Here is a 27,014-nt window from a genome sequence, read left to right on the forward strand (position 1 = left end):
TGAGGGAGGATCCTGCGGATGCCCCCATCCTTGCCGGTGAGAAAACACGTACACTCCTCTTTGCAGACGATACCCTCCTGTTGTCTAAAACCCCTATGGGTTTGCAAAAACTGCTCGATCGTTTTTGAATTTTCTGTCAAGATCGTGGATTAACGGTTAATACCACCAAAACTAAGCTGATGGTATTGTCCGCTAATAAAAAGTACAGAAAGGTTAACCTCTCTTTGAATGGCACCCCCCTGGAGGTAGTGGATGAATTTGATTACCTTGGAGTGAGGCTTTGCAATAATACGAGTTGGAATTCCCATATATCTAAAATGGTTTTAAATCTTAAAAGGACTTCTGGAGCGATATTAAAGAATCAGCGCCTCTCTATTAGTAGACCTATAGCTCCCGCCTTGGCAGTCTATGAGGGGAAAGCCCTAGCATCGGCAGTATATGGCTCTGAACTTTGGGGCGCTGAGAACACTAAAGCATTGGTAGTGGCTGAAAACAAGTTTATAAGAGACAGTCTCGCTGCCTTCTTCGCCCCTTTGAAACCATTATTTTTTTTACATGGGCCAAAGATCGATCTCTGATTTAGTCCAAATTCGCCCCTTGTTATTTTGGGTGCGCCTTAGAAGGACCCCTGAACTATCTAATTATGCTTTAGTACTGGAGGAGCTACTTAGGTTGAATGCAGCGAACAAAATAAAATGGCTTAATAATTTAAAGAAGTTGGTTGTATCTATAGGACTGGGTGAATCTTGGACCTCCCAAATCCCCCCTCCGAAACAAACTGTTAAAAAACTTTATTGGGATTGGGTTGAGGCAAAGGAATTAAAGAATTCAAAATGGGGTCCCCTGACGAATAACTTCCTTGAACATAAGCCTTTCAGGATGTTAGAGTCATTTTTGGACTTTATTCAGACTCCCCGTGTCAGAACCTTGTTTCTGAAATTAAGATACCGAACCCTCCCCCTCAATACATTTAAGGGAGGGTGGAAGGACAGGAGGGAGTCTGACTTAAAATGCCCAGGTTGCTCATGTCCGAAAGAATCTCTTGGGCATTTTTTGTTAGCATGTATCGCATATAAACAGGCTAGATCAAAATGGTTGAAACCTGTCTGTAGGGAGCTTGGAGTTAGGGATCACAGATCAGCCCTGCATATTATTCTAACCAATACCTCTTCTATGTATATTGTTTGTGGGGTCGCCAAATATGTGGCATGCGCTTGGTTTACCAGATCTAAACTGCTACTCAATGTTTGATCCGCACTATTTGGAAATTATCTTTTTAGTTATGCTCTTCGTTTTATATGTTATTTGTTTTTAGTAAATGCTATTATAAATGTAATGGAATTGTAATACTTGGAATATTGTCTTAGGTATTTTTGTATGTTTGAATGTTCGTACTTTTATGAAATATTTTTTCGAATAAAGTATTACAACAACAGAAACTGGACAATCCAGGCCAATAAGCAATATTGTCACCATGGCATGGAGTCATCTATCAGTTAAGCATATAAAGTTGACTCCTCCCACCTATTCATCACCCATCCAATCAAGATGATGGTGGAAGCATAAGTAAAATTAAACATGACATGCATTTTCATTAAAATGTAGGTGTAATTATTGATAGTGGTCAATGGTTCTGCAAAGGCTTCCTATTGCAGTTAAAGATATCAAGGGTTATGGGTATCCTACTAAGCTGTTACAAATATGTGAATGACTCCCAAGCTGAAAAGTTTTTTTTTTTTTTTTAATGATGCACACTACCTTTAAAAGTATTAGGCATTGCCCTCTTTCACATTGGTTCTCTTAGCTCCACCACCAGCTAGTAAGGTCCCTTACTACCTTAGATCATGCCACACTGGGGGGGTTTCATTCTGGGGGGATAACGCGAGTTGGAAAAGGTCACAAGGACCGAGAGCCCTAAAACGTACTTTGTAAACTAGGTGACAAAGGGGTTGCTGAGGCAAAAACAAAATGTACCCTGTCAGCTGTGTAACTTAACAGTCTCCAAACAACAGCTACCACTTCGACTTGAGCTTTCTGTTAAAACGCATGGGGCTCGCCAAATTAAAACTTTTATAAAAAAAGGAAATGGTCCTTTTGTAGACTAAAAATGAGCTTTATACTCAAAAGCAAGGTCATTGCAGTATGCAGACCATGCTGCGCGCCTGGCAAGGGCACCCCACCCAGTCTGTTGGTGTATGATACCAAGTCATCAACCCCCAATGAATTCCCACCCACCCACCCCCTTATGCTTCTACTCTGCTGGTTTCCCCCTGCCCTGGAACCCTGTAGTATCCCTCGCCGGGTCTCCATTTCACCGCACGCACCGTCGCCTCCAGTCATCGTTTTCTTGAGCTGCTCCAGCAGGGAGCGGCCCCTGGCTCTCCCTCCTCCGTCCATGAACTGTGGACCCGCGCCGAACTTTCTTGAACCTCCGGGAGCTGCACTACCGCAGAGCTCAAGCCTCGCGCCTCTTCACGCGGCCGGTCGCAGGCTGCAGGTTGAGGGGGTGACCCTGTGCGCGCGGGTCACGGACTAGAACCTGCACGCGCCCGACCATCCGAAGCCAGGCTGCGCCTCCCCGCCCGCAGCGCACTGACAGGAGGCAGCGCTGGAGCATCAGGAGCGGGGGCAGAAGCACAGGGCGGGGCGGTGGGACGTCGGCGCACGTGCCGCGGCTGGCCCAATGGGCGCTCGGCGTCACTAGAGTCGCGGACGCTGCATTGGCAGCAGCACAGCAGCAGCGGCGGCCCCGGGCTGGAGGACAGTGGAGCTGGGCAACGAGGAAGCGCCCCGGAGGCTCGGGAGCGTGGCCTGACCCAGATCACCGCCGCCGCCTGCGAGGGAGCTGGGAGGCGCTCGCGCCGGGAGCGCAATGCCAAACAAGATCAAGAAGGAGAAAGTGAGTACGGGGAGAGGTGGGAGCGGCCTCTGTGGGTGTCAGGAGCTCCCCGAGGGGGCGGCGGGGTGGGTAGGTGCAGATGGCCGTGGCCTACCCCCTCTGCGGATTGCTGCCCGGGCCGTTGGGAAGTTGCAGGAAGTCAGCTGTCATTGGAGCTGTCATTGCTGCCCGGGAGCTGGGGCAGGCAGGGAGCATCCTCCTGTGTGCAGGAATTTGCTCCCGCCCACCCCTGGGGGCTGGGCTCCCATCACCATGGTGTCACCATTGATTACAACGGCCGGACGACTTCCGCATCAGCCCCACACTACACACACCCCCTACTTGCAGTCTACTCACTACACGCCGCGCTTGACTCCTAAGGACCCCCCCCGTTTATTGCTTGCAATGCAGCTACCATGTCAAAACTTTCAAAGTCACAAACTCTCAGTGTGGGACTGGACGCTTTATACTGTCTGTACTTTCACCTTAGTCCTCTGCAATGACGCCACTACTTATGTATTACACAACAGCCAAGGTACTCAAATAGTGCAACTGAATAGACGACCTAAATTGCTTCACTAATCTCTCTGGTTAAGTCGATTTTGTGTTCTAAAATAAGATGCACGCCGTGGTGGTTTCATAAGTATGTCTTCAGTTTCCCAGTGCATAAGATGTCTGATAAGTTGTATTAAATATGAATGCTTTCTCGACAGAGGCTGATATATGCCTCCTCTTGTGGTCTTCAGGAGAAACTGGCTCAATACTTTAAAAAGAAATCGAAGTCTTTGTACAGAGATCACTTAAGATCCTGATCATATTTGCTCCTTGTGCAGGCACCAGAGCTCCTCATTCAACAGGTTTCCTCCTAGTCAAGGCCCCATTTACACTATAAGAAAGTCTGCTCATCCGATAATTACCCAGAGCATATTTTCTTTTAGTTCAGCCCACGCAGGAGATTAAGAGCACATTTCCTACCACATAACTAATCGACCACTATTGACTTTATGCCACATTGAGGATCCTTTTCATTTTTCATCATAGGTTTTTTTCGGATCTTGTTCATAAAGTCAATCATCAAAACAATGCAGCACAAAAGTACAAAACTGAGTTAAAGTATGATTAAAAAATCCATCCATCTTTATAGATAAAGCAGGGGCTGATCGCATAGTTACAAGTTATCATATCAATTAATATTTCACAGTTGTCAAAATGCAAGTTCAATTGGAAAACTCAATGGCTGACATCACAGTGCAAATATACATATCACATAGATACATACACTTGGCAAGCTTTCTATAAATCTGTGTGTGTTCTTAAATTATTTTTTTTAGTAATCTTTCTCCCCCTCTACAATGCAAGCGTCAAATACCCAAATGTAGCAAAAAGGAATGGGTTCCATATGACTTCTTACTGATCGGAAACGCTTCCTTTACTTCTCTCACTCTTACTGCCGGTAAACCGTTAGCAACCATTTCTCCTCAGTTTTATACAGAGCAAAACATTAGTAAGTGTTCTTTCGTTTCTTCCACTTCGTTATAGCTAGGTAAGTACTCAGCCTTCAATAAGGTGTTATTTCAGTTGCCCCTGGATTTTGATGATAGCAATATACACTAGTCCAATTTGATAAAAAAAAGTTATATCCAACTGTAGTTCAGTTTGATTAAAGTAACTTTCTAATTCCTTGTCCATTTTATATTATTATCCTGTGATGTCAGTGGACCCAAACTGGGTCCATATAAATTAACCATTCATAAGAACAAAATTAACTCTTGTAGTAATTATCTGATTGAGCGAAATTACACCGTGGTCAGTACTGTACAAGATTTCACTAACCTGTTTAAACCCTCATGGTGTTAATGCTCCAAGTTGTTGTGTTACGTCTGTAAGTATCACACTATAATTCTTTAGTTCTTCCGGGCCACACATGCCAAATCAAAGTGCCTCAGGGTGACATTTGGCTTCCTTTTCAATGCCATTGAACTTCATTTCATATTACAGTGGTACCATAAGAGTGCTACTTGATTGGTGTAGTTGTATGTATCTCCAAAAGTTCCAAACCCCTGTACAGCTACACCTACTGCTTTGGCTCGGTATGCTTTGATTGTTGGTGAGACAACTTTCCCTCCCAATTTCGAATTGAAAATGTTAACAATTATGTAAGATAAATGTACTCTTTTTTCCAGTTGGCATTGCCAATTAGCGTTAACAGAAGAATGAGTGTTGATATAAGGTAGTAAAACCACTGTTTTTAGTGGCAGTCCATGCAGTCATATCGTTTTAGGCAATTTTTTCTTGATACATCACGCATTGTTTTGTGTAATTTATAAGTAGCTTATGATCTGTATAAAAGTTAGAGAAACCAGCTAATACGTTTTTGTGGCCCATACTATTATTTGCTAAAAAGGTTTTCATTGTTCTCAAACAAAATTGATTTGTGCTCACCAGCAAGTGTAGCGTATCTTAGGTGATCACGCACCCCATTAATATTAAGACAGAAGAGCTTTTCCAAAACACAACTCTGATTGACCCTCCTTGACAGCAGAAAACCGTGTGTTGTCTCTCTTCCCTTGCTCCATCTCACGTTTGTGTAGTTCCCAGTGTAAATGGTTTGGTAGCTGACACTGAATAAGGGTGACATTTTTTTTTCTTGTACCTCACACAGGTTTGGCTTGAGCAGTGCTGTCAAAGACTGTTTTAAGGCCAATATGGGCTACGCAAATTAGTTTAGGCTGCTTGACATACTTTATTAGCTTCAACATTAGTCAGTGACTGCTTTACAGCCACATAATTGCTGGAAAACTGTTTGTAAATAGTAATAATAGTTTTACTTGATAATTTCAAGTCCAAGTAAGTTTTATTTCTCTCTGAATTTCTGTCCTAAGTCCAAGAGACTTATAAGGCACTAGTTCTATTGCACATCACCCGTATCACATAGACCAATAGTATCTGTATCTATCATTCCTGATTTCTTGACCTCTGTCAGGATCTCCCGGTTGAACCACTCCCTGGTATGTTTTTTTGGTCACATTTTCTTTGTATTTTGTTCATAGCTGTCATACCTGTTTCTTGGTAATTAACATTTTTTTGCGTGATATTCCTGAGGAGATCAGGTTCAAGGTCGTGTCATTCTGTACCCAAACGTGGAATTATACTGTTTTTCACTTAATATTTCTAAACATAAAGTTTCATTATTTAATACCTTATTTCTGAGTGAAAAACTTTCTTGACTGTTTGATGAATTGCCCACTATTCTACACTTAACAAAAACATTTTTTAATATAGATGGGATCTTGATAAATACTTTGTGCATGTGTTTTCCTTTGGTTACATTTTCAACAGTAGAAGATTTTTTAATTTTCTTATTGTACAATCTCTGCAAAAAAAAATTGCACTAGAATTAAGAGAGCATATTCACTGGCTAGATGTTGGGCCACGATCTTATCAAACAAAATGTACCAATGAACCCTTGTTAAATTTTAAGTAATCAATATAGCTCGGAGAGCGTTTATACCGATATGTAAATGCACTGGGTTGCACAGAAAGAATTAGCCCATACATGCCTTGATTCAGTGACTGATTGTGAGCTGTAGCATTTGCTTAGCTGAATGTGACTTACACCTAAATCGATCACCTTCCACCTGGGGAACATCTTATTGCTTATCTTATAGAATAGTTTATCTCCTGAACCACTTCTGAATGACCTTCCTGACAGCTGAAGTCACCGCCTATAATTAACATAGATTAATTCTCTGCCAAAAACTCTTGACCTCGCTGAGCAACAATTTCTTTTTTTTGGAACAGGAGTGACTGTGATTCTTGCATATAGGCTGTTCTACGATAAACATTTATAAGATAGTAATTTTTGCCCAGTAAGAAAAGATGTCTAAGTGTGGTATATAATTGTTGGAATTATGTAAAATAGTAACTTTAGGATTCAATTTGTTTTTAATGACATAGGGCGTGTCCCTTACCCGGATTGTTCACTTCTATAAAAAAAGTAAAACAGCCAACTTTAAAATATAGGGAGCTTAGACCATGGGTACCATCTAGTGTATGGCTAAGTGGAAGACCAGCCTCATGTAGAGGCCTGTTTGCACTGGACTGTCAGGTCAAAGTAACGACTGTCCTACCTTACTTAGGGCAGGGCAACCAACAGTAGATTTTCCTGTCTGGGACTGCCATGTGAGTCTTGGAGGTCTTGGGCAGAGAAATCAATTCGGCCTCTGTTGCTTTCAGTTTTAGGAAGCAAGCTCCCACTTTGGCAGTTTGTTTCTTATAAAGAATAAAACCTTTGCATAGCATTGCATATACTTACAAGGTTATGTGGCTTCAGTCGAGTAGCTGCAGCTCCACTGAGGCACAGAGATCCGCAACTTCAAAGCTCAGATCTCTAAATTCGTTTGGCGATTCTCTGCAATGAGATTAGAGGCCAAACCATCTGCTGGCCAGTGGGTTGCCCACCAGTATCTAAATGAGCAGAAGTTGTGTCAATGATTATCTGTTAATTCAAACTGTAATCCTACTGTGTTCCAGGAACTAATTTTAAAGACAGAACTTTTTACAACATTGCATTTCGAAATCTCTGAAGCTGGGAGGAGCATTACTATGTCTATTTGTAGGAGTCAATTTACTTGATTTACGTTCGACCTAGTTGCCCTGCTCTCATTTCGAATGTCAGGCCTCTAGAATTGTCTGTAGAGACAAACGTGTTAGGTATGTAAAGATTCTGTTGATTTCAGAGACAGGCATAGTAAAAGAACATTTAATTTAAATACCTCAACTTTCTGCTGGCAGCGACCGATAATCCACTGATAAGTAATTCACTAATTTAGGATATTTAAAAAAGATATTTAACAAATCAAACTGGTCATTCAGGGTAGTCCTGTTTCACTTGCATAATATCACTCCTCATTACTGAATAAAATGCTATTTAGGTCAAAACCAGACAATGCATTTTTTAGTTAGTAGGTGCTCATTTTAGCTTTGGGAGTCCCAAAAAACACTTCATGTTCCTGCTTTGTAACATCTATGTCCCATCTCCCAATAACATCCTAATTGTACCCAAAACAACATTTTTACAATTTGACAAAGCAAAGACAAAGCAAATTTAGCAGACTGAAGATCAAAGATTAGCAAGTACGAAAAGTTACCAATATCCTGGTGTATGGTAGGATGCAAATTCCCTTTAAAAAACCAACTAAGGGGCCATTGCCACCCAAACAAGTCCCCTGCAAAATCAACTATGTAAAATCAATAAAACATAAACAGCCCAAAGGTTCTTATATCTTAGAGATATTCAAAGTGAAATAGGTACAGGCAATTCTTTATGGGGCTCAAAATTACTTAATGATCTAGAGAAGATATTCTCTGTTGCAATTAAGACAGTATTTGGCCTACCAATAATGTACTCCAGTCTGTCAACTTCATTTGGAGTTTGAGATGATGGACCTCGCAACTCTTACGGACATTCACTTTAATTATAGCTCAAGATTCAGGAAAGCAGCAAAGGCGTCACTAAAAAGCTTAGTCTGGAAAGTATTCGCCAGCTTCCATAAAATACATACTGATATCGGCATACAGTACTTGAATAAAATCCTAAATGAACTACAGATAGAGGAGCACTGGGAAAATAATATAGATTATAACCATTTTAAAGTGGTGGTTACGTGCACGTCAAAGCTGGTCTTGTTCAGGACCACAAAGAGCTCTTTTCTAACCTGACAAGGGCACAGCTTGTGTTAACATCTTATTTGTCACTGTCTCCACAGCCTAGGTTGACCAGATATTGAGAAGTAAAAACCGGGACAGGCTAGATATAAAAGTAGGACTAAATTATTTCATGTTACTTTTATGTTCGGCCTGTCCGGGTTTTTGCATACTCATGTAAATGCGTGTTTGTGCAAATATATATATATATATATATATATATATATAGAGAGAGAGGTATCACATTGCAGAGCAGTTTGAACTGAATTCTTCCCAACCCCCACTGGGGATATGTAATTAATTTTCTAAACCATTTCGCTGCAGAAATACGAACTCACTGAAGCTGCCATTGAAAATAACTACAGCGACCAGAATGCTCGGGGGTGGCCCACGCCCTCGTGTATGAGGTGGCTGTTATTAAAGAGACTGTGATCAGCTGCAACGACATTTTCAAGCCTCTGAGGAAGTGCGCTTGTCGCACGAAACGCGTCAGGCTTCTGAACTTTTGTGGTTAAGACTCGGTTGCAGCGCTTTGTACCCCTCTCCTAAATAAACACGTTTGGAACCAACCTGCTGGGCTTCTCTGTATTAGGGCAACTTTGGATGGATATTAACGGCCTGCCCAGGTCGTAGAGAAGCCCGACCATGACTCTGTGGACCCAGGTTGCATTCCTTGAAGCGGCTGTGAAAGGGCAGGCGGCCCGTGTGGAGAGGTATCACATTGCAGAGCAGTTTGAACTGAATTCTTCCCAACCCACTGGGGATATGTAATTAATTTTCTAAACCATTTCGCTGCAGAAATACGAACTCACTGAAGCTGCCATTGAAAATAACTACAGCGACCAGAATGCTCGGGGGTGGCCCACGCCCTCGTGTATGAGGTGGCTGTTATTAAAGAGACTGTGATCAGCTGCAACGACATTTTCAAGCCTCTGAGGAAGTGCGCTTGTCGCACGAAACGCGTCAGGCTTCTGAACTTTTGTGGTGAAGACTCGGTTGCAGCGCTTTGTACCCCTCTCCTAAATAAACACGTTTGGAACCAACCTGCTGGGCTTCTCTGTATTAGGGCAACTTTGGATGGATATATATACATATATACACATATACACATATACACATATACATACACACATACACAAAAAAGGAGAGAACTCTGGGTAGTTCTCAAGTTTAGGTGGAAAGCAGCACTCTCAACACCAGCAACGCTCTAGATCTGCTCACCTCAAATGTCTGTTTTTCTATCCAAGTCTTTAAGCATAGGATTAGCACAGTGCCATCGACGCCGAGATAGAAAAGAACAAAATCTTCTGTTTTGATATATATATATATATTTATATATATATATATATATATATATATATATATATATATATATATATATATATATTTTTTTTTTTTTTCCACACGCATTTAGAAGGCTATATTATACAAAAACTGTGACAAGGACCTCCACCCTGAGACCCCCCCCTTTCTCTCCTCCCTACTCGGACTTTCCTCTGGTGCGAGCAGGCAGTCGACTTCCTCCTGAGTTGCCTTAAAGAGGCAGATAATACATTAAATCACTTTAGAGGCATCTCTTGACAGGAGAGTAAAAGTTTAATTTCTGCTCTGCAGGATGACTTTATCTTATTCCTAAAAACCGGGACATTTGTTGAAAATTAGGAAAAGCGTCAGGACGCCCGGACAGTCCTCTCAAAACCAGGACTATCTGGGGAAATCTGCAGCCAAACACTTCCAACAGGGCCGGATTTAGCACTGTTGGCGCCCAGTGCGACAATGTTAGTTGGCGCCCCCCAATGACCACCTCCACCACGGATTCTCTCACTAGCACTCTTTAACAGTGACCATGTCTCCATAACCACTCTCTCTCATATGCATTGAATTAGTTGTATAGCGCCACTCATACCAGTAAAGGATGTCAGAGCACTTTGCATCAAACACACATTACAGAGACAATCAAACATACGTGTCTAAATCAGCATATAGGAAATGATACATAAGCCAAAGGACTAAAAGTGTAGGAGTCACATGTCATCTATACAGGTAGGGTGTATAGTTTAGGAGTGCTTGGTGTGGAGAAGCACAAACTCCGAGTCGAAAAAAAAGAAACAGCATAGTTGAGAGTTTTGTTTGATAATAAGAATGGATTTCTACCCAAATTAACCCTTTTTGCAACCTTAATCTATGCTCAAATGTATACTTTGCAGTGTGTATGCAGTTCTAAGATGAAAGTTATTACCTCACTATTCTACATTATGACTTTAAGTTATAAATTGCACGTAACAAAAGGATGTCTCTTTTAAAAGCAGTGGCCTGCTGACCTTTTTATATTATATTCACTCTGTGATCTACATGGTAAACGTCCTTTGCAGCAGGCGTATTAACCCTCTGCACTACCTTCACATAAGTCAAAACATCAACTATACAAAACTCCAATCTCTCTCCAGAAAGAACATTAATCACAGGAGTTAACTTGCCATTTTTGTGAGGCCTGGTATTTGCTGGAGTGCAGGAACGCGGCAGCAGGTGCTTTAAAAACATAATAAACTTGCAAATAGGGCGCCCACATGAAGCCAGCACCCACAGCGGTGGCAGTCGCACCGCCCTAGAGCCGGCCCTCCTCGTCAATCAATATCAAACAATCCACTAGGCACCAATTCATAAGAATGAGATTTATGCTGATACCCCTTAAAACTTTACAACCATGGCAGTGCTATCAGGACTGCTGCTGAGGGTGTGATTATGGCACAGAAACAATAGATCATGTAATCGGTTTGTGTCCTCTCTTACTGTCTCCCAGAAGGAAGTATTTGCACACGTTTTAACAGACTCGGAGTTAGATCGATTAAAGCTTTAATAAATTAGTGCCTGTGTGGCGTGGATCTTCTGCTCATGAGCCCCCTATTAAAATGTGTGGAGCTTGCAACACTGCAGCTCGAGAATGGAAATGTGGCTCTTCATGCAAAGATATGCCCGTTGTATTAAAGGTCCTGTAGTACAGTGTACGCATGTCTAGCAGGTAATTTTCTATGAGAGGTGAATGAAGCTTGAAGTACCCAGTAGCACACTGTAACTAACCACAGACCCAAATGAGCAACTGGCTATTTAACAACAAATTCAATTAATTATCTTGTATTGCTGGTTTGCGATTAGAGGAACCCATGATGGGTTAATATTTTATGGTAAAGGCCTTTATTTGCACAATTAATTTTTTTTATCTAACTACGTGATCCTTTTGTACCTTTTTAAGTGGACCTCTTTTTGAGTTCCATATCTTAATAAAGAATTGAATTGAATTGAGAAACCCACGAGGGATCTGAAGAAGGCACTAAAGGGAGCATCAACAAGTCTAGCATTTGGCACCTCATAGGAATTCAACACGTAAGGAGAATAGCTGTTGAGTTAGAGAGAAAGTGCATTAATAAGCCTAGAACTTGGTACTCTATCGAAGCCTACATCTAAAGCAACTAGCTATTTACCAATGTTGTAATAAGCTTAGCACTTGGCACTTTATCGACGCCTTACATCTAAAGAAGGCAGCTTCAGGGCTCGAGACTCATTTATGTGTTATGCACATTAATGATGACTGGTATGCACATTAATTATGACTGGGACAATCCTGACGCATCACATGTATATGATTGAAATGATGAAAAGTAAAAAAGAAAATAGATGTTCAGAGGGCTCGTTCAAATATACTGGACTGTAATGATGCAATACTTTAATTGATAATTTTTATCCAATATAGTCACACACTTTTTATTGTAATGGTTTTAATTAACCCCTCAATTAATTTTGATTGAGTCCTCATTTGGAATGATAATGCATCTGTGATTGGTTATTGGTCGGCCTGGTAAATGCTTCTGCTGAGGATTTTTCAGAGCTCGTCTTGATGTTAATGATGGATAAGTAAATGCAAGTGTCTGGTATTGCGAGTAGCTAGATGGATAGACTTAGTATGCACAAAAGTGGAGAAGGAGATGGTAGTGTGCGAAGAGGGAGTTTGTCTTCCCCAATGACTAAGCCCTTGAGATCAAGGTGAGCAATCTAAGTGGTTCAATGATTATGTGTGGAGCTAGTGTCCTTTGGTCATATATGTTCAAGCAGCCTTCCCTCGTGTATGTCATATTCTGCCCTGGTTTCAGGTATTTCAACTTTTAATCTAGCATGTATATATTTTTTTCATGAACATGCTTTCTCCTGTTGCAAATACCTACCCTCCCCCCAGATTTGTTTATTTTCTCGTGTGTATGTGAAGATATGGTTTTTCTGTTAAGGGAAAAGGATGTTATAGCTTATGGACTGCTTGGAATCCACCGTGGTTCCATCTATTATGTAATGGCGCTGTTGAAGTTCCAGTCAGAGTAGCGGACTTGCCTGTTGGGCACACTACGGGTTTACTGTACCATTAAAGTACCCTGCTTAATCTCTGCTTGCTGGGGCCTTCCTTACCTATAAAGCCCTCTGTTGGACTTGGCCTTTTCCCCCCAAAATTTTTCGCTTTTGACCCCCTAACTTGAATGTCTCCCCCATGGGATTAAACCTGTATAGGCCATGAGTGGTGTGAGACACCTTGTGAAAATGTAATTACCTGACCTAATGTGAGCACTTGTAAAATCCCCCATTTTAAAACTGCACTCCCATTTTGGAAATGTACCTGACTGAAATGTATTGTTTTTAAAATGGATGCCATGGCCATGGGTTTTGCCACTGGACTGACATAGGTCAGCAGTCTAGATAATATTACCCAGCTACCCCTAGTTTTGGAGGGAAAGCCTGGCACCCAGGGTGCTCACCCCCTCCCCTAGAACCAGTTTAGGCTAGATGTGCCAACATTCTAGAAGGTCCTGGCACTGCCTGGGAGGAGGGTATAAATAGGGAGAAGTGTCACCAGAGAGTCAGTCAGCGCAGGGACAAAGAAGAGAGGGGACCTGCTGTGAGGTGCTACCGCCACATGGGCCTGTGAGCTGGGCCCTGCACCCCTATAAACCCCCCCTGCTACTGTCCCCATGGGCCCCTGACAAGGGAGGGCCCCTACCCAGGACACTGACGCTGTGGGACCTTGAACTACGCCAGCGCTGAAGGAAAGAGGTGCCCCCATGAGGAGGAATGCTGTGGGCTTGAACCCCCCCAGGAGGTGAGGAGTGTGCCCCTGGGGCTGGCTGTGGAACTATTCGCCCCCCTCTGTGAGGTGCGCCTGTCAGACGCTGTTTGGGGAGGTTGGTGCCCCCAGGAAGCTGTGGCCCCCTTTGGAAGTGCTGCTGCTGCATTGCCTTAAGCGTTGAACTGGGAAGTTGCGGCCCCTGTGGAAGCGCTGGACTGGGAGGATAGTGCCCCCGAGGAACTGTGCCTCACTAACCTGCCTCAGTCAACCTGCCCCTGGACTGCTGAACAAGCAGTGCGCTGTGAATAGCGCCATAGTGCTGAGAAGATTGTGAGGAGAAATAGCGCTGTGGGAAGAAAAACGTGTGGTTCTGAGGGCCTGCTGTGTTCCCCCTAGGAAGCGCTATAATCTGGAAGCGCTAATCTGCCCCAGAACTGACGTGTGGGCGCAAGGAGCAGTGCGCTGTGAATAGCGCTATTCTCCTGAGGAGAATCATACTGGGAGGAGCCTACCCTCGCGTCATCGCGCTGTCGCTAAATAAATAATTAATAAAAAGGGAGCCTACCCCTTGTGCCACCGGAATCACCGCCGCAACCCGGCATCGTGAGGAGACCGTCCCCCGCTCGCCAGCGCATCGTTGCAGCGACCCCCGGTGTCAGGAGGGGGCCGCCGAGGTGGAAAGAGGGCCGCGCTAGGCCCTGAGGCCGCTGTGTCCTGCATCACGTGACGGGGGCCTGACCGCGTCATCGGCCCGCCCCCGCCATCACCGCGAGCGGATTGGCCTGCGCGGCCGTGACCTGAAGGCCGCGCAGGGATTGGTTGCCGTCCGGCAGCCCGAGAGGAGAAGCGTCCTGTAGCCCTGGGTCCCCGTGAGGAAGGGGGGAACCCAGGTGAAGCACCGGTTGTCGGGGAGAGGAGGGGGCATCGAGGCACATTGTCGGTGCCTGCCCCCCTCCGCTGTGGAGATCCGCGCTTGGCCGGGTGAACAGCAGGGAGGCCCCCGAGAAGAGCGCCAGAGCTGCGCAGGCCTCCCCTGACCGGCCCCCTCTCAGACGAGGGGCCGGCATTGAAGTGAGGAAGACCCCGGGAGACTGGAGCCACCCTGCCTCCGCCAGTGCCAGGAGTGCGCAAGTGTTGCGACTGGCTGACAGAGCACGGAGGGGGCCCCGAGGCACATTGCCGGTGCCTGGCCCCTCCCCTTCGAAATCTGGGGGACGCCTGCAGGACTGCCAGAGGCCGGTGAGTGGGGCCTCTATTGAACTGTGTAGGGGGGTGAATAGGGCAACGCGGCACAAGGTCGGTGCTCGGCGCCCCCCCCCTGTTGGAAACTGGGATTGGGCCCTGTTGGCCCCAGATACCCCAGTGGTGGCCCGGACTGATCCCGTGTGGGACATCTGTAATGGGACTGCAAAGGCACTAGGTGAATGTGGCCTGACTTCTGAAAGGGGTCTGCTCCTGGACAAGGGAAGAGTAATTCCCTCTTAATGCTGCGGCTACTGAAAGGTGTTCCATGTGGAAAAGTGGTTGCATTTAAGGAAATTGTTTTCCATGGAAAGGAATGTTATGCCCTCATCTAATGTCCAAGGAAATGTTCTTCCTGATTAGGGAAATGAGCACCCTAGCATAAAGAAAGGTTATCTGACCCCAGGGAAATGTTGATACGCATAGCCAGGTGATATGCCTAATGAAATGCACATTTTCTTGCTTGTTGCCTAATTTTCCCTGAAGTGTTTTAGGCCTGACCTCCCACTTCTATAAGTATGCCCCGAGGAGGGTTGCCCTAGGTTGATGGTAGAGGGAGCCTACCCGTTTCTGTACAGGTGTTCCTTATCTATGAGTCACGGCCCTACCTGATGATAATGCTAGGCGATGTATGTTCCGCCTGATGTTTGATACACCTAGCCGGTGACATGCCTGATGAAATGCCATAGTTACCTGTTGCCAGATGGTCCCTGAGGTTAGGCCTGGCTCTTAGGTTATTGGTTAAACGTTTATAGTGAGGCCACTTTCCTATCTAACTGTTAATTGCATGTTTTTGTGCCTCCGTGCAGGTGATTGTACCTTTTATTACAGGTGCTCCTATTTAAGAGGTACTATGAAGCCCTGATGTTTTCTTTCACAGGGGTGGGTTGGTGTGATTGTGCATGATATATATACCTATGCTAATGTGGTATTCTGCATTTACAACCCCCTAAGGATGAGAGCCTGAGTTGGCCCCGCCAGATTGGCCCCAGGTCTAATGTTTTATTAATCATCCTTTTTCCTTACAGCATGGACTTTGGACTCAACCCTTTTTATCCCATGTAAATAATCCCCCACTGAAATACTTGGCTCTGGTGCCAGTTGGCGCCATGTTATGACGACACTGTTAATGCATTTTTGCCTTGCAGGTTGGAGATACTAAACTGCTTAATTTTCCAACTCAGATTGGTGTCCTGCCTCTTTTGTGGTGTGCCTGGTGTGTTGTCTGTGGGTACTGCGTGAATGCTTCACATGTCCTCGAAGTTTGGCCTGCCCGCTTGATGCCATGCTACCCCCTTTGAGACTTGGGCAACCCCCAATTCCAACATTTGGTGGCAGAGCGGTGGGATAGGACTTGTGTTTGCGCAGTACCACAGCGGCCACAGGTTACACCACAGGTAGAGCCTTGTGGTGGGGATTATTGCTGTTTGGCTGAATATTGTTTTTTGATTGCTTCCTCCTGAAGAGTATTTTGAATTGTGTCCCCTTGTTCCACTGGGAGGGTGTGTCCCGGGTGTACCTCGCCACGATGGGGTTGATTTACCAGGAAGTGGAACTGATGGAGTACACCGAACAGGAGGTGATAGACTTCCTCCTGGAGAGAGGGATACCCCCAGTAGGGAACATTAGGAGGAATTTGTTTCTCTATGAGGCCCTCAAGAGGGGAGAGGCCTTAGAGGTTAATGGGGACTTGTCTGACTACCCCCCCGAAGTGTTGAAGGGTCAGTGGGTTAGAGACCAGAGTGAGGGCTCCCCATCCAGAACCCAGGGAGGTAGTTGCTCCGATGAGGAGGAGGAAGAGTCTAGCAGGGCAGAGACGCCAGTAGCTGTGGAGGACACCGGAGATAGGGAGTCTCGCACTGGGTCCAGTCCCGGGGGCACTGCCCCATCCCTTTCCCTGTCCCCAGAAGAGTGGGTAGATAGGAGGGAGGAAAGGGAGTATCAGCTGTCGCTGGCAAAGCTCAGGCATGCCGAGGGCTTAGCGCAGCTGAGGGTAGAAGAGCAGCGACTAGAGACTGAAAAAGTCCTAGCGCAGGAGAGGATGGCGGAGGCGGAGAGGGCCTTCGCCAGAGAGAGATCAGCTCAGGTGGGTAGGTTGTCCCCTGAGAGTGGTTTTAGGAGTCTGGATTCACCGAAGAGGGTGGGATCCAGTGGTGGCAGCGAGTGTAGGTCCAGTGCAAGGAGTCCCACTCCCGAAGCCCAAGAGACTGTGCCTGATTCCCCGGAAGAGGAGGACGGGTTAGTGTTTAGGGGCAGGGGTAAGCTGTTCCATCAGTCCTGGGGAGAGTTTGAGGAGGAGTGTTGGACTGTACTGGAGGATTGGGTGGTGAGGAGAGCAGTGGAGGATTGGGAAGGGCTGTGCCATGCCGTTATCCGGGAGCACATGCTGAGGAGTTGTTTCCCAAGACTGCGTCACCATCTGTTGCGGTGCGGGTTCTCAGACCCCAGGGAACTTGCACGGGAGGCAGACCTCTGGGTAAGTGCCAGAGCGTCTGGGAAGACATTGGGGAGTGATCCAGAAAGGAGAGGTGCAGGGATCTTCCGACCCAGCGTGGCGGGAGAGGTGAGAAGCCCAGCTAGGTCCCAGGATAGTGGGCGGGTTGTAGGGCCTCACATCCCATCTAAAGGAGGGAGTGAGACGGGGAGGTGTCCCGAGATGCCCCAACTGCAGTCACAGGGACTGGAGAGTTCTTTTAGGGAACCCCAGGTTGGGAGTCTAGGCTGTCCCGGTGTGCCTTCTCGTGGAAAGGATCCCCTCATGTCAGGAGGACCCGGAGCATCATTAATTGGAGCTCCAGTGGTTCGGGGGTTTGACCAGTCACAGGGTTTAGATCCTGGACTGGGGTTCCAGGTTAAGGGGTTGCCTGACCTGGAGGGTGGGGTACCTGTAATTCAGGTCCCTACCAATTTGACTCCTAGGGGTACTACTCCCAGTGGGAGGGTGCGGAACTCTGGGAGGGGGTGCAGAGGGAGGAAGGTCTCTTCTCTGTCACCAGCTCAGCCACAGGGCGCAGATCCTGGGTTGGGTGGCCAGGGACAGGGTTTGCCTGCCCTGGTGGGAGGGACCTCTGTAACCAGGGTCCCCCCGGAAGTGACTCCCAGGGGTACTACTCCAGTTAGGAGGGTGCAGGACTCTGGGAGGGGGTGCAGGGAGAGGGAGGACTCGCCCCTGTCACCAGTTCAGCCTGTGGGTTTCGACTCCAGGTTGGGGAGAGAGTTGTGTGAGGGTGTCCCCAGGCGTAGGAGATGGAGGAACCCTTGGAGGAGAAGTAGGGGGAGGAGAGCCTCGCCCCTAAGGGCTGGTCAGTCTGAGGGTGTAGACCCCAGATGGGTGGACCAGTGGCAGTTTGGAGAGAAGAGAGTGGTCCAAGGGAATTACAAGCCTGAGGCTAGAGCCTCCCACTCTAGGAAGGAGAGACATCCCACTAGGGAACACCAGTGGGGTGGTGATGTTGGTGAAAGGAGGGATGCGAAAAAGAACCATTGGGTTCCCGAGTGGAGGAGAGACTGCAGGTGCTCCTGTAGTTGCAGGCCTGCGTCCACCTTTTACCGCCCCAAGCAGGGAAGCCCATCAAGGCATTGATATGTCTACCCTGGCTTTTGGCTGGGGGGGAGTCGTGTTGGACTTGGCCTTTTCCCCCCAAAATTTTTCGCTTTTGACCCCCTAACTTGAATGTCTCCCCCATGGGATTAAACCTGTATAGGCCATGAGTGGTGTGAGACACCTTGTGAAAATGTAATTACCTGACCTAATGTGAGCACTTGTAAAATCCCCCATTTTAAAACTGCACTCCCATTTTGGAAATGTACCTGACTGAAATGTATTGTTTTTAAAATGGATGCCATGGCCATGGGTTTTGCCACTGGACTGACATAGGTCAGCAGTCTAGATAATATTACCCAGCTACCCCTAGTTTTGGAGGGAAAGCCTGGCACCCAGGGTGCTCACCCCCTCCCCTAGAACCAGTTTAGGCTAGATGTGCCAACATTCTAGAAGGTCCTGGCACTGCCTGGGAGGAGGGTATAAATAGGGAGAAGTGTCACCAGAGAGTCAGTCAGCGCAGGGACAAAGAAGAGAGGGGACCTGCTGTGAGGTGCTACCGCCACATGGGCCTGTGAGCTGGGCCCTGCACCCCTATAAACCCCCCCTGCTACTGTCCCCATGGGCCCCTGACAAGGGAGGGCCCCTACCCAGGACACTGACGCTGTGGGACCTTGAACTACGCCAGCGCTGAAGGAAAGAGGTGCCCCCATGAGGAGGAATGCTGTGGGCTTGAACCCCCCCAGGAGGTGAGGAGTGTGCCCCTGGGGCTGGCTGTGGAACTATTCGCCCCCCTCTGTGAGGTGCGCCTGTCAGACGCTGTTTGGGGAGGTTGGTGCCCCCAGGAAGCTGTGGCCCCCTTTGGAAGTGCTGCTGCTGCATTGCCTTAAGCGTTGAACTGGGAAGTTGCGGCCCCTGTGGAAGCGCTGGACTGGGAGGATAGTGCCCCCGAGGAACTGTGCCTCACTAACCTGCCTCAGTCAACCTGCCCCTGGACTGCTGAACAAGCAGTGCGCTGTGAATAGCGCCATAGTGCTGAGAAGATTGTGAGGAGAAATAGCGCTGTGGGAAGAAAAACGTGTGGTTCTGAGGGCCTGCTGTGTTCCCCCTAGGAAGCGCTATAATCTGGAAGCGCTAATCTGCCCCAGAACTGACGTGTGGGCGCAAGGAGCAGTGCGCTGTGAATAGCGCTATTCTCCTGAGGAGAATCATACTGGGAGGAGCCTACCCTCGCGTCATCGCGCTGTCGCTAAATAAATAATTAATAAAAAGGGAGCCTACCCCTTGTGCCACCGGAATCACCGCCGCAACCCGGCATCGTGAGGAGACCGTCCCCCGCTCGCCAGCGCATCGTTGCAGCGACCCCCGGTGTCAGGAGGGGGCCGCCGAGGTGGAAAGAGGGCCGCGCTAGGCCCTGAGGCCGCTGTGTCCTGCATCACGTGACGGGGGCCTGACCGCGTCATCGGCCCGCCCCCGCCATCACCGCGAGCGGATTGGCCTGCGCGGCCGTGACCTGAAGGCCGCGCAGGGATTGGTTGCCGTCCGGCAGCCCGAGAGGAGAAGCGTCCTGTAGCCCTGGGTCCCCGTGAGGAAGGGGGGAACCCAGGTGAAGCACCGGTTGTCGGGGAGAGGAGGGGGCATCGAGGCACATTGTCGGTGCCTGCCCCCCTCCGCTGTGGAGATCCGCGCTTGGCCGGGTGAACAGCAGGGAGGCCCCCGAGAAGAGCGCCAGAGCTGCGCAGGCCTCCCCTGACCGGCCCCCTCTCAGACGAGGGGCCGGCATTGAAGTGAGGAAGACCCCGGGAGACTGGAGCCACCCTGCCTCCGCCAGTGCCAGGAGTGCGCAAGTGTTGCGACTGGCTGACAGAGCACGGAGGGGGCCCCGAGGCACATTGCCGGTGCCTGGCCCCTCCCCTTCGAAATCTGGGGGACGCCTGCAGGACTGCCAGAGGCCGGTGAGTGGGGCCTCTATTGAACTGTGTAGGGGGGTGAATAGGGCAACGCGGCACAAGGTCGGTGCTCGGCGCCCCCCCCCTGTTGGAAACTGGGATTGGGCCCTGTTGGCCCCAGATACCCCAGTGGTGGCCCGGACTGATCCCGTGTGGGACATCTGTAATGGGACTGCAAAGGCACTAGGTGAATGTGGCCTGACTTCTGAAAGGGGTCTGCTCCTGGACAAGGGAAGAGTAATTCCCTCTTAATGCTGCGGCTACTGAAAGGTGTTCCATGTGGAAAAGTGGTTGCATTTAAGGAAATTGTTTTCCATGGAAAGGAATGTTATGCCCTCATCTAATGTCCAAGGAAATGTTCTTCCTGATTAGGGAAATGAGCACCCTAGCATAAAGAAAGGTTATCTGACCCCAGGGAAATGTTGATACGCATAGCCAGGTGATATGCCTAATGAAATGCACATTTTCTTGCTTGTTGCCTAATTTTCCCTGAAGTGTTTTAGGCCTGACCTCCCACTTCTATAAGTATGCCCCGAGGAGGGTTGCCCTAGGTTGATGGTAGAGGGAGCCTACCCGTTTCTGTACAGGTGTTCCTTATCTATGAGTCACGGCCCTACCTGATGATAATGCTAGGCGATGTATGTTCCGCCTGATGTTTGATACACCTAGCCGGTGACATGCCTGATGAAATGCCATAGTTACCTGTTGCCAGATGGTCCCTGAGGTTAGGCCTGGCTCTTAGGTTATTGGTTAAACGTTTATAGTGAGGCCACTTTCCTATCTAACTGTTAATTGCATGTTTTTGTGCCTCCGTGCAGGTGATTGTACCTTTTATTACAGGTGCTCCTATTTAAGAGGTACTATGAAGCCCTGATGTTTTCTTTCACAGGGGTGGGTTGGTGTGATTGTGCATGATATATATACCTATGCTAATGTGGTATTCTGCATTTACAACCCCCTAAGGATGAGAGCCTGAGTTGGCCCCGCCAGATTGGCCCCAGGTCTAATGTTTTATTAATCATCCTTTTTCCTTACAGCATGGACTTTGGACTCAACCCTTTTTATCCCATGTAAATAATCCCCCACTGAAATACTTGGCTCTGGTGCCAGTTGGCGCCATGTTATGACGACACTGTTAATGCATTTTTGCCTTGCAGGTTGGAGATACTAAACTGCTTAATTTTCCAACTCAGATTGGTGTCCTGCCTCTTTTGTGGTGTGCCTGGTGTGTTGTCTGTGGGTACTGCGTGAATGCTTCACATGTCCTCGAAGTTTGGCCTGCCCGCTTGATGCCATGCTACCCCCTTTGAGACTTGGGCAACCCCCAATTCCAACACCCTCCATCTAGGAAATCAACTCGGTCTAACCAAACCTCTAGCCATCTCAGGCAGACAGCTTGGCCTTAGGACCAAACCCTCACTAGACACTGAAACTTAAAATGTTTTAATTACTTGCACTTAATCAGTCTTTCACTGGGGCTGCAACTAATATCTTGAAGTCTCTTCCTCTGACTGTAGGGACTCATACAGGCATATTGGCTATCAGGTAAAAGTTGAAAACTCATCTCTTTCAACTCCATGTGAACTAAATCCTAAGAAGCACATTCGTCCGCACACCCCATTATCTCAATCTCGATTTACTCTCAACTTTTGTAATGCTCCAGTTCCACTCTTTCTCTTACCTTCTATTCTGTGCTTCAAACCTTAGTTTATGATTTTTTTCCCACCTTCAGTACGAGAACCTTCAATATAAATATTTAGCTCTGTAGTCTTTTGCCTGTGAAGCGCACTACTTCCTGTTGGCACAGGTGAGCAATAGAAAAATATTTCATAAGAGGTGAAAAGCGCAAAGGGATCAATGGAGTGTGGTGGAAAAGTTCAGGTTTTATGTTTCTTCTGGACGAGGGAGTGGTTTTTGACTCATCTCAGCAAGGGGCAGAATAGAATTCCATGTCTTGACTGTCAAAACGGTTAACCTTTAGAGAATAACTTGTACTAGAAGAGCAATCTTTGGACTTCAAATCAGTAAACGTCCGTCTTAGATGAACAAATAGTCCAAGTACTTAAGTTACATTCACTTAGACTAAATTCACTGTCTAATTTAGAATAGGCTCATTTCCTGGCACGTCCCAGAATCACTAAGGTAACATCACATATAGATGATGGGGAACAGCGTTTACAACGCAACTTTTACAACGAAGTACCTTTACGACGCAACCATTACAACACAACTTTTACAACGACTTGCGCTGGGGGGCGCTCTAGGATAGGGAATAGTTTTCATTTACTATCCAACATCTTCCCTACTATCCACGGGGACTGGAGTTGGAATAGTAAATTAAACTATTCACATTGAGCGCCCCCCAACGCAAGTCGTTGTAACGACTTGCGTTGTAAAACTTGCGTCGTAAAGGCATGCGTTGTAAAAGCATGCGTTGTAACGACGTACATCCATAGATGATGCTGTCACCCCGTAATCTCTATGACCCAGTGTGCCAGAAGGCCTACGGATGCTGTCAAACAGCTCCCACATAGACCAGATCAACAGAAGCTCATCACTGCCAAAAGCTGTTCACATTCTATTCGTTCAAAAACATAAATTACATTAATTTTCGTATATTCGAGTGACCCGATCACTAAATCACACCTGACTAGACCTTGCACTGGCATTGGTTGATGTTAATTAAATGCTGATCACTGAAGTTTATGCAATTAAAGTGATATTGTACTATTAAAGAGTCCAGATTTTATTGTTACATTGTCGGTATGGGTTGTTGATGGTACTATTGTTTTGTGGGTTTTGAGTTGTGGTGGCAGGACCGGTGTATAGTGAGTTTTGGTACCATCAGGCCAAAATTGAGGCCTGGTATTAGTGAACGTAAAACAGACAGACACTTTTTTGCATTGTTGTGAGGGTTTGCTGGTGTCGCATCTTTGGTGTTTCGTTAGTTTCAGCAGAGTTATGGTGTGAATGGGTTGAGAATTGTCTGCACCTTAACGCATACTCCACTGTAAGACTGTTTATTCACCGGTAATATGTATTCAAATTGTGCAGCTATGTCGGCTGCCCCCGCCCCTGTTATACATCCTTGATGTATCTCATTTATCCTGCGTTGCGTGTTTTTCAAGTATACATTTTTTTTCTCACTGAGGAAAACGGAAATGCTGAACCACCTCATACAGTACACATCAGAGCTGTAGCAAGTACTTTACTCGCAGAAATATAACCATAATTGTGCTTTTCACTGCCAAAAAGCCAAGCTGTGGTTCTTATCTGCCCCCACCCCCCATTTTAAGCATAAGGCAGCAGAGCTAAAAAAAAATGCTGAAAGGGAACCAGCGCCGGCACTCGTGGCCGACGCTGTGGTCTTCTTACCTCCTCACAAAATATTAAAAGTGCCTGCTTGCAGCTCCTTCGTAGTGAGTGGCTTACAAATGCCTTAAACAAATAACCAAAGCCGACATCTGGAACGGGCAGTTTCGTCTGTCTGTATTTCCTTCAACATATGTAAAACATTTTACCTCGTAATTTACTGCTTTACTTCCAATCTCCTACAGTCTTTTTCACAGCTAAGGATTTAAAAATATCTGATTCACCACTTAAAGAAATGAATCATTCTTTGCGATGTTCCACGGTGTTTCCTGCGTATCTTTGGCAACAACACACCCGTTCACAAATATCTTTTTTATATAGTGCTGAATTTCACACGGAGAAATTGTGGCAGAAATGGCCTCGTTTTCAGAAATAGGAACGCAGCGCCATAGATGTTCATTAGACAACCGGTTTCCATGTTTTGCAGAATAGCTGAAACATTTGAAGGTTTGGTTTGGAAAATAGTGTGGGTGTGCCACTCTTAATTCATGACAGCTGGTAGCACAAAAACACTTTCCATTTGTGCCTCGTCCACACGCTGACAGATTCTAGATATTCCATATTTCATAAATCTGAGACAGGTTGTCTTTGGAATGTTGCGCACATTTCTTTTCAAATTAACATTCAAAGCGCTATTTAAAAAAACAAGATTTCGATCTAAATAATGTGAATACTCTCACCTAGAGAACAGCAGGGCCTGCAGGGCGAACGCTGAAAGCAGGACCACGAGACACGCCTTCTCTTCAGCATTTTACAAGCGTCTCCAGTGATGAACCACGTTCAGCGCCTCGCCCACTAACCATTGAAGTGAGGCTGCGCGTTCTGTTCGATACATTTCCTTACGCAGACGGGTATAATAAATACGTTTATTATCTCATTACACCTTACGACTGCGGGCGCGCTCTTTTATACTCTGTCCCTTACTGATCTGCTTGTTCACCAATGTAGGCCTCTCGATAGATCCCTTCTCTCCAGTGCTTAATTTGTAAATTATTAAGTGCCAAGGCTCTCGTTTGGAGGCCTCCCCAGCTTGCACCACCCATTGGTACTACCAGAGCTGCCAATGATAATACATGCACAACTGCTAGCCATCACTCTGCTTACAAGACTGACAATTCAGACTATTTGAGGCCTCACACAGCTGTAAGAATGGCTTGGGAGGCAGGTATTTGTTGTTTTAATGTTCATAAAGAACTGTTGTGGTGCTCATCTCTAGATTGTACAAACAGCGGCACCACGTGGCAGCTGTCATACGTGGAGATGTTAACAAATAAGTGCCGGTGCTGAGCACTGGAAACCACAGGCTCAAATTAAGCACTGCTTCTCTCACAAGTTACAAGACCGTCAGTAAAAGAGGCGCAGTTACTGCCAGCCTTGCTTCTAGTAAGCAAGGACTATAAGTACAAAGTGTGTGTTTACTCACCGCTTGCAGGTTTTCAAAACACTTAAATAAAAGGCATTGTCATTTACATTGCCAATAGCTCAAACTCTCGCAAAATGCGAGACCTATTGCATTGCACATGCTTGTTACAGATTGAGGGCCAGTCAGAAGAAATAATTGAGTCTTGTTGGTTTTAAAGGCTTCCAGGGTCAAAGTTCACAGGGCCTAACAGTGAAAGTCGGACAGAACTTTTTCGAAATTAACTGTTTTGAAAAACATAATTTTCATGTATTTTTATAATGTAATTTGTTTGAAAATATTTTCTGCTTCTTAGGCCGCAATTGAATGTATCATTGTAGGAGAGTAGGGTCTGCAATCCTATGATCACCCAGATTTTTGCTTTTTGCTGCACTGGTTTACGACTTTCCCTGGCTGTGGGCCTGCTAATCAGACCCACAGCCTAGCTGTTCTCTCTATCCAAATTGTACTCAAGTACTGAATTGGCACTGGGCCCTCTCCAAGTCCCCGTACCCAGGGCTGAGGTGTACCCAGAAGTCTCCCAGGGGCTGAAGCAAGTATTATGCCACCCCTGGGCTGACTAACTAAACTGACACAACTGGCTGCACGACAGCTGGGGCAAGGTGGTGTACTCACCCTTTGCTTTAGATATAGTATACCTATATCTAACCCTAAAATGGACACACAGATCTCCTATCAGTCACTCCTATGGCAGGCCTTAACAATCCTGAAGGCAGAGTGCTTGGAATCGTGTGAGATGGTGCTCTGGCATGAGCTGAGCCTGTCTGCGGCTTTCGGGATCCATCCCGTAGCCGTTTCCATGATATCGCATACCATATACTCTTAAGTGCATTATAATCCTCGCGGTTATATGCCAACTCTGGTATCGCTTTATCAAAACATGTCGAGTAAGGTGTCATACGAATTGGAATACTAACCCCTCGCCAATTCTGGCGACGGGGTTAGCATTCCACCCTTCTAGAGGGACACGACATGTATGTAACCCCTAACCCCGGTTAAAGTCAAACAGAGCCTCAGCTCCACAAAATGGATGCTGCCACCGAGACACAAGTCTGCCCTCCTGCTGCTGGGAGTCCTCCCAGAGCAGGAGATAAGGACAAAGGGTTTCCTGCCAGGGGCGGTGCCAGCACCGTCCCAGACAGGGTTTTGTGTATTGTAGGTAGGCAGGGCTTTAGAGGAAGGTGACTGCACGTGGCACCCCGGTGCTCACTGTGCATAGGCTGGCTGGAACCAGTTCCAGGGTCACTCCAGACCCTGTGCTGGGGAAAAGCCCACCAAGGAAGTGGGTGTAACCACCCCCCTCCTAGTCCCACCCCTAGGGCAGGACTTAGTCGCGTGCCAGCCCCTTTTTACAGGATAAAGGTAGGAACTGGCCCCCTTCCAAATCAGATCATCTTTGAATCTTGAAACTACTTTCCACGAAAGGAACTCAAGACTTCTTCCTAAGATTTCTCCCTTGTGACTAAGGAGTAGTCACCCTGCATCCGCAGGCACCATCTTAAGAACACTGCGGTCTGCTGCAAGTCTCTCCTCCGGATCAAGACTGCCCAGCTCGACGAGAACCGGCTTCCCTGGCACCTCTGACCTCTACCTACATCATCAGTCACGCTGAGATTCGTGGGTGTGACGAGACCTCGAGGGACCGGCCATCTTCAAGACTGCACGACTTCTGCACAGCAAGCCCGCCGAGTAATTTCCTGGTGAGTGCTTTGGGGTCCGAGAAGCCCCGACCCTGAGCAGCTCCAGCACCGAAGAGTAGCCCCCCAGCATCTCCACGATCGGCGTGGGGCCCTTCTGCTTTT

General features: G+C 46.8%; 1 protein-coding gene across 1 annotated transcript in view; it reads left to right on the top strand.

The window, feature by feature from the left end:
* Positions 1-2,412: 2,412 nt before the first annotated feature.
* Positions 2,413-27,014, top strand: part of PPP2R5C (protein phosphatase 2 regulatory subunit B'gamma) — a 1,473,822-nt gene continuing 1,449,220 nt past the window's right edge. The window contains exon 1 of the mRNA XM_078660190.1: positions 2,413-2,899. Within this exon, the coding sequence (XP_078516316.1) occupies positions 2,873-2,899 (27 nt within the window). The 5' untranslated portion in view covers positions 2,413-2,872. The remainder of the gene's footprint in view (positions 2,900-27,014) is intronic.

This window comes from Lissotriton helveticus, chromosome 9, assembly GCF_964261635.1.
Source record: "Lissotriton helveticus chromosome 9, aLisHel1.1, whole genome shotgun sequence".
NCBI lineage: Eukaryota > Metazoa > Chordata > Amphibia > Caudata > Salamandridae > Lissotriton > Lissotriton helveticus.